The sequence below is a fragment of the Phaseolus vulgaris genome, chromosome 7 (assembly GCF_000499845.2).
Source record: "Phaseolus vulgaris cultivar G19833 chromosome 7, P. vulgaris v2.0, whole genome shotgun sequence".
In the NCBI taxonomy this organism is placed as follows: Eukaryota; Viridiplantae; Streptophyta; class Magnoliopsida; order Fabales; family Fabaceae; genus Phaseolus; species Phaseolus vulgaris.
In genome coordinates, this window is record NC_023753.2 from 6,497,946 (window position 1) to 6,506,498 (window position 8,553).

General features: G+C 35.5%; 2 protein-coding genes across 2 annotated transcripts; both read right to left on the bottom strand.

Annotated features, from left to right (window-relative positions):
* Positions 1-287: 287 nt before the first annotated feature.
* LOC137828846 (receptor-like protein EIX2) lies at positions 288-3,480 on the bottom strand. The gene has a single exon (XM_068635583.1). The coding sequence runs from the start codon at positions 3,230-3,232 to the stop codon at positions 401-403; it is 2,832 nt and encodes a 943-aa protein (XP_068491684.1). The 5' UTR covers positions 3,233-3,480; the 3' UTR covers positions 288-400.
* A 3,083-nt stretch (positions 3,481-6,563) lies between these two features.
* LOC137828907 (actin-depolymerizing factor 7) lies at positions 6,564-8,553 on the bottom strand. The gene is made up of 3 exons (XM_068635659.1): positions 8,414-8,553; positions 7,281-7,540; positions 6,564-6,926 (listed from the first exon to the last, which is right to left on the bottom strand). Exons 1-3 carry the CDS (start codon positions 8,414-8,416, stop codon positions 6,773-6,775), a joined length of 417 nt encoding a protein of 138 aa, XP_068491760.1. The 5' UTR covers positions 8,417-8,553; the 3' UTR covers positions 6,564-6,772.

Consider the following 8,553-nt stretch of genomic DNA (forward strand, 5'->3'; position numbering starts at 1 on the left):
GAAAAAATAACCAACGCATTTCATGATGATTATTAATATGTCATGTGGAGTATATTGTGTTCTTGTTGTTGAGATGTGAGATTTATTTTTAAAGAGTAGGTTTAAGAAGAAGGTAATTATGAAATATTTTTATAAATGAATCAATTATTTCTTTTAAATCAAGATAGCTTATGTATATATATTTAAACTTCAAAAAATATCAATATAATGTTAACCATAGTTGAGAATACATAAGTGTATTCAGTTGTATTGACTGGGATCGAAAGAAAATCTCTGATCGAGTTGAGTGGGATTATAAAGCTTGATTTGAAAATGAAGCAATAAAGAGCTGAAATGATCACAAGTTGTGGAACAATGAGAAGATTCTCTTACATGTATATATGGTTGTTCATCTCGTGATTCAGTTTTTAGCTACTCTTACCATTATTGCTACATAGATTTTATCTACAACCCCATCTACATAAACAATGTAAGCATGTCTCCAATCCCTCTTCAACAACAGAGTTCCCAAGAATGCCCAAAACCCTGTAATGAAGCCAAGTGCAATGACAAAGTAAAACAACACCTTTTCTTTCTTATCACCGTTCTCATTGTGTTCTTCATGGCTCACGCTTGTAGGTACCCCATTGCTGATGGAACATTTATTCGTAAGGGGTTCTCCGCAGAGATGTGGATTGCCAGCAAAAGATCGATTATCAAAGGTGAGGAAATGATCATTTGTTGGAATGGAACCAGATAAATTATTGTAGGACAAGTTTAAGAAACCTAGATTATCCATGATGGACATGTTGGTTGGGATGGGACCAGAAAGGTTATTGTTGGAGAAATCGAGAGATTCCAGTGACTTCATTTTCTGTATGTTGTTTGGAATTTTTGCTGACAAGTGATTATGTGATAAGTTCAAGCCAATCAATCCTGAAAGAGAGGTTAAGTCGTCAGGGATTGATCCCACCAGACTGTTACTCGACAAGTCTAAGTTTACCAAGTATGGATATGCGAATTTTTTTGTGTAATCATGTTCATTTCCTTTCAGGAATTGCTTGAAATGCCTTTTTGCCCATTCATCTGCATCATATGTGAATGCTGGTGGTGCTTCAACTCCCTTTATCATCATGCCCCGGAAATCACCAATGCAGGCAGGGATTGAACCTGACAAATTATTGTCAGCAAGGTCCAGGATTTTTAAATTGAAGAACCGGCAGAGAGATGTTGGAATATCACCACTGAACAAGTTCTCCCGTAGTCTCATATTTTCAAGAACACTTTGTGCTGCCCACCAAGAAGGTATATTTCCTGTAAATTGATTCTCACCAAGATCCAAAATCTGCAACCATTCGTTGCTTTGCAAGGCTTGAAAAGGCTCTCCGTGGAGACTATTGTTGCTCAAATTCAACCACCCCACTGTAAGATTCCCAAATGAGTTTGGAATGGTGCCGGATAACCGATTTGATGCCACATTTAAGACTGAGAAAAACTGCCTTCCCCAACAATTAGGAATTGTGCCAGAAAATCTGTTTTCTGAGAGATCGAGAATGAACAAGCTTTCCATCTTGCACAATGAGTCTGGTATTGAACCTTCTATAAGGTTAGTACGGAGATTTAGCCTATACAAGTTTGGAAGATGATGACCAAAATCTTGTGGAATATTTCCTATAATCTGATTGTTGGAGATGTCTAATGTAAAAAGTTGCTCCTGTGTTTGAACCCACTGAGGAAAATGTGTGACATTATTGTAGGCCATTCCAAGGACTTGTAAATACTTGAAAGGTGGTTTCCAATTTGACTCTGTCTTCACATCAAGATTGTTGTATCCTACTTGAAATTCTACCAAATTTGAGAGGTTACGAAGGTGAATCTCTGATATGATACCTGTGAATGAGTTGTTAACCATCCTTAAGGTCACTAGATTCCTCAGTTGTCCAAGGCTTTCAGGAATGCTTCCATTCAAGTGATTATTAGAAAGATCTAATAAGCCTAAAGATGACAACCGTCCCAAGGTAGCTGGAATTGACCCATGTAGTTGATTATCAGAAAGATCTAATGTCGTCAAGGCCAACAAATTTCCAAAGGATGATGGAATTGGACCATAGAATAAATTCATTGCAAGATCAAGGATATTCAAATTTGACAGTTGTCCAAACCAACTAGGCAACCTGTCCTTAATTCCACTTCCTCTCAAGACTAAAACTTCCAAATTGTATCTCCCACATCCCGAATAGTTTCCCTGACCAAGCCCAGACCCTCCAAAAATAGGCATGCTGGATGACAAGTCTAATGATCGGAGAGAGCACATGTTTGTCAAGATAGATATCACGGAGGCTTCAATCCTCTTGAAGGGATTACCAGAAAGATTAAGATTGACAAGGGCATCAAGATTAACCAACCAATTTGGAAGTGAAGTGAGATTGTTGTAACCAAGGTTGAGGTCTACAATTGAACTCATGTTCAGAAAAGCATCAGGAACAGGGCTAGAGAGTAAATTTTGAGCAAGATTCAGCACTTGAACTTTGGCAAGAAACGTAGAATTAACATGGCCAGCAGGAAAGTTCATGTTGGTAAGATCACATCCACTAAACTCTACTTGCAACAAGAAAGGAAGGGTATCAAGCACCTGCAATAGATTATATGCTTCCCCAAGGTTCACTCCATTCATTGCTAGGTGTTTCAGTGATGAAAGTTTCGAAAGCCAAGCCAGATCATCAACATCTAAAGGATTTCCACTGAAATCAAGAACCTGCAAATTTGAAAGATTACCAAGTTGTTGAGGAACCTTTCCCATGAAACCACAGTGAGAGAGGTTAAGATGTGTCAATTGATTCATGGAAGCAAGGAATGCTGGTATAGGACCATTGCCAAAAGAGATTCCTGTGAGTTCGAGATAGTTCAAGTGTTTCAACTCCAATATAGAAGGGTGAACGCCATTAGAATTTTGTGATGAGCAGGTGCATATAAAACGGTGTCCACAACTGCATGACTTTTGCCAATGGAGAACAAGCTTGACAACGTGTCCGGTGATGCCATCACATTGCACTCCTTTCCACTGGCATTGATCATTTCCTTCCCAAGAAACAAACATGGAGCTGTTGGAGAAACTTCCTTTGAGTCTTTCAAGAGCTTGTCGCTCTTCCATTGTGTTGCCAGAGGTTGAATTCTCACACAAGCACAACTGTGGAAGTGCAATAAGGAACAACAAAGCCAAAGCAACAAGGAACACAATTGAGTTCGCTCTCATGTTTGCCTAAGGATTTTTCTTGGCCAATAAGGGCAGTTTTCTTGGATAGAAGAACTGAAATTCGAAAATCATAATGTTATAATTTGTGGTTGTTTTCGTAAGAAACAGTTTTTGTGGGGGAAGTAAACGAGTGAACACGCATAGTAAATTAACTTTTTGTGGAGGACTTTGTCTAGATTGCATTTGAAGGTCGTAAAAGAAGAATTTTGGATCATTGAACCATTCATCATCACCATCGGGGTAGCTGAAGAAAACTGAATTGTTGAACCAGGTCTTCATGTTCACATTTAAGAAGCCGGCTACGAAACCTACTTAACATTGATTAAAAAAACAAATGTTGACTAATATTATTAAAGAAAAAACCCTTATGAAATTGAAAAATTAATTAAAGAGAGAAGAAGTTATTTAATTTCGTACTGCACACTTCACAAAATGGTAAAGAAACATGGTTTTTTAGTTTTGTAAGAAGACTATTAGCACCCTAATATAAACTACTAATTTTATATTCCTGCGAATGTTCTTAGTTACTATTTAATTTAAACATGGCTAAAATCTCATGAATTTTTTTTTTTTATAGAAACAGTGTGTTATCGTTATCGAGATTCAGAGGGACTAAAGAGCCTATTTTATGTTATTTGTTTGCTTGTTTGTTTTCCCGTGTCTTTGTGTAATGCTCTCAATTTCACTGCACATAATGGAAGTTCATTACTCATTATGTACAACAATATGCAGTTTGAAGATTCAAAAATCTCATCAGTTTCCAGTTGGTTATTGAATCTAAGTTGTGCATTTCTTACGTTGACCTTAGCAAAAACCATACATGGCCAACTGCCTTTAGTGTTATGAAATCCTTGATTTTGCTAGATAATGCTCTCATTTGGACGCATTCCATGTTGGATGAACAATTTGAACAACTTTGAGAAGGGCATATTGCATTTTGTACCCATGTTTTAAAATCTGCACCCTAGTAAGAGGGTGAAATTATAAACCTGTCATTGAAAAAATATATTTCAAATCAATCCATAATACATTTTTGGATTGGGAAATATCTTTTGAAATGTACAATCGATAATATAATAATAAATTCTGAATTTCCCACTACATTCTAAATTAGAATTAATGTATTTGTTTTTTTAAAAAAAAACTTATGAATAAAGGAACTAGATATACATGAACAAAGTCATAAAAAATAATAAAATAAATAGTACGCATAAATAAAGTAAATCATTTATAAAGCTAGCATATGTATATATAATCTTATGATATGTGTAAACATTTCATTCTACTAACATAATATTAAAACTATAATTTAGCCGATTCATAAGATTATATAAATCACAATATGTCTATAGTTGGTATGGGACAATCAACTTACAATTTCACTTGCACTAGTTTTTATCATAATTAGGAATACAAATGTAAACACACTAAAATTGACATTAGAAAATACTTGAACAAAGTGTGAATCATATTCATGTTCTATACATATGAGTCAATGCATAATGACATATGTGAGAGGCTTACTTCGTAATAGAAATATAGAGATATTTTGCTTCAATAATAAAATACTAAAACAATATTGTATCACCTAACAATCATATATCATAATCATCTATTTGTCACACTAGCTTGCAAAGACAACAATGTCAGTAAAATAGTTATCATTGTAGTGTAGAAGTTGGCAAAAGAGTGTGGGCATGTCCTAACTTATCGTTAGTTGTTTCTACTGATTCATAACTATCAAACAAACAATGTAGCAGGTCGTGAATCTTCCACCATCCAAATTATAAAATTCAAAAAGGTTACCAGACTGTCCATTCCAGAATTCAACCTGCAAATTGAAAAAACATAAACTGACCAAAATCACTACAAAAACCATCCTTCATTGTGTGGCCCAATTCCTAAGAGTTTGGCAAATATTTCATCCTTGATCATATTTAGTTTTGAATCAAATGACTTAAAAGACAATCTTCCGCAAAGTCTTGGGCAACTCTTCAACTTGGAGAGCCTTTATATTGTCGATAATTCCTTAACAGGATTTGTCTTTGAAACAAATTTAATGTCTCTTTCAAAGTTAAAGCATTTCTCCGTGAGCTCGCCAAATCTGTTTCAACTTCTACCTGTGTGGCTAGGATACCTGGGTTTTCATGGCTATTTACACAAATTTCTCTCCAAATTCTATGTATCAAAGACTCAACTGCTTCAACCACCTGACAAGTTTTGGAACTTTCATACTCAAATTGAATTTTTGTCTTTATCAAACAACCTCAATCAATGGGGACATGTCAAATGTGTTGCTAACCTCCAAAATTGCTCAGTTGAGTTCCAATAACCTGAGAGGTGTCAACTTCAGGGTCTTACAAATCTTAGCTATATAGGTAATCATCAACTTTGTGGACCTCCACTTACAATGATCTGCTCACAAGGTGAATCAACTGGAGATGATGATGAGACATCTGCAATAAAGTCATGGTTCTTTATGGGGTTAGGAAGTGAATCTGCCGTGGGGTTTTGGGAAGTTTTCGGTGTTACTCTATTCAGCAGGAAATGCAGGCTTGCTTATTTTAGATTTCTTCAACGACTACATGGTGCTCTAAATAAAAAAAATTGCAACTGCAGTATGCAAAGTAAGTTCTTTCATTCAGCTTTTCCTTGTTTTTTTCTTTTTTTCTCTATTTTGAAAAAATCAACTCATTACTTACCCCTGCATTGTCTATGTCATAATTTGCAGGACCTAGATGTCCATCCTTGGACCTGCTATCTCAACCAAAAGTTTACATGAGGCATCAATAATAAACTTTGACTAGTAGTTTCATGTTTCTATATATTAAGTTACTTAGCCTGTTGCTGATAGTTCTGTTATTCCTCTCTTGGATCTGTGCAGTGGTAAAGTTGTTTTTGTGTCTTTACACTACTAGACTAAGCCAAAATATATATGTATAAGAAGATGTTTTCAGACCAAATCATATTTTAGAATATAATCAAAAGCTCTCCCTCTTTAGCTAATGAAGGTTAAGTTTAAAATTCATCTTCTAATTACTAATATCGTATCAGAGCTCCTATCATATCACCACCCACATGCTGATAAAAAAAAATATCACCACCCACAGTTTTCTAATCGCCTTTTTATTTAGATTGCGTGACAAAATAAGTTCAGTTTCTACCTTCAGTTAATAACATAAGTTTATCATTATATGCTTATACCAATTATTCATCAAATTACACAGTGGTCAAAGGGTTCTTTTCTAACCCTTTGCAAATTTATAAGGGGGAAAAGTGTGGAGAAGAAACACGAGATCATAATAGAGTTGCAGTGGAATGGAGTTGTAGCTTCAAAGAATGTAGTGTATACAATAATAAAGTTGTTGGATATAGCCTGTAATGCATGGCAGTGTTTTTCTAGGTATCATATTAAACTACTGGTTTACAATGTAGGCCAGTTGACAAAAAGAACAAAAAACAGCAAAAGTCAAGCAAATAAAGAAATTAATAGTGCCGCCAAAGCTAGCTGTAATCTTAATATATAATTGGATGACATTATTATATATTTGCCCTTGCTTTTATGATATCAAAGCTCATCTCACTGGGATCCGTTGCTTGCAACTCAACCTGAATGCCATCAAGTTCCCTCTTGAATCTGTCCTTGGAGCTCGCATACACCATCTTCTCTCTCACCTTTGATGTATCCGGAGCCCTGAATATGACAAACAAGAAAGTAAAGATAAATACATCATACCAAACTCAGTATTTAAACATAGTTCTCATTTCCAATATGAGAGTGTCATACAATACACGATGGAATGATAAAATGTGTACCTGTAATGGTAACCGTAGATAACTATATTTCAACATCACAAACATTCATTTATAGACTAAGAATCCTATAAGTGAAATATGTTAATAGCTTTTCTGTCATTCTTCGTATTTCCAGGTGCACCTTTGAATTAGTTTCTTTAAGATTAAATGAGTTTCTTTTAGAGAACTTGATGATAAAAGAAAAGTTCCAGAAGGAACAAACGCGCTCAAGAACTGAGTGATATCATATTACCATGCAATGAAGAAAATCTTGCTTTTCTGGCAGTTTTCATTTGTTGTGAAATCAAAATCAAAGACAGCGTAGCGGCACTCATTAGCAGGAAGAGATGCAGTGAAGTCCTCATAGGTTTCTGTTGGGCTTCCAAGTTTCTCCACTACCACTTCGTAGTTCTCAATCTTAAACACAATGAAACGGAAGTTCCTCTTTGCCTTTAGTTCCAGGAACTTTAATTTACACTCATCAAGAACAGCCATTCCAGATGCCGCGTTGGCCTACAATTCGTTTTAAGAAACAGAAAGGAATACATTAGTATAAGTTCATATACAAATTTGATGATGATAACAACCAGACTTAAGTTTTTTTATTAACCATGTTATTGGCACGGAGTATCCCATCAAAGAATCTGGCTGAACATCTTAATAGAGTCTTCCCTTTCAATCTAATTCTGGATTCTTTTCAATCCTAGGATCTTTCTTTAGGGACCAAATCACAACTAGTTGATAGGCTTTAAGTCTTTTTGAGCAGGGAGGAACAGAGTACTGTGCCTAGGAATAAGTGTTTAAATAGCCTCTTTTTGCAACTGATGAGAAGTGATCTATCATACATCTATTCTAAAAGACAAAAGCAATCTGTTCTATCTCAATCCAGGAAAACTCAGCCAGAATCACCCACTTACTCAACCAATTCATTGTCAAGTCCACCACTTTAAGAAATGGATGAACACAAAAAAAACTATAGGGGTTGGGGAAAACTCATTGGCACGCCTATTCAGATGAAAATGATGAACATGTTGTATTGTTCGTGTTAGTCTATAGCCACGGTTCCCCCAGAAGTTTAAAAGTTCTTAAGTGTAACATGCAAGGCATGCTACAATTTTCTAGTTCCGCACCAACTAATCCAATGAATCAATATGCTTTCCAAAATCACAAAATTGGCAAAAAGATTTAACAATATTCATAATTTAGATGCATGCATGCATCGAATGTAATGACATTTGATATGTACAGTAATGGCAATAACCTACTCTAACATATATATAAATGAACATTTGTCCATGAATGATGAATGTATTATGCATATAAGTCTATGTAAGCAGCAATTTCCATGAAGAAGTGGAGGGTTAGCGAGAAAGAGAGAGAAGGTACCATGTTGTCGCAGTTGATAGAGAAAGGGTACGGAGAAGTGAGAAAGAAAGGGTTGGAGAAAGAAACAGAGAAATGAGAGTGAGGAAGAGATCCTTATTTTTGGGGGAGGCAAATGGAAATGAGAGCTTTGAGACAAAAAC

Coding starts and splice junctions, on each gene's coding strand:
- LOC137828907 (XM_068635659.1), bottom strand. Junction 6,927..7,280: donor AAGATTTTCTTCATTGCATG/GTAATATGATAT, acceptor TGTCATATTCAG/GGCTCCGGATACATCAAAGG.
- LOC137828846 (XM_068635583.1), bottom strand. CDS start 3,232: ATGAGAGCGAACTCAATTGTGTTCCTTGTTGCTTTGGCTTTGTTGTTC.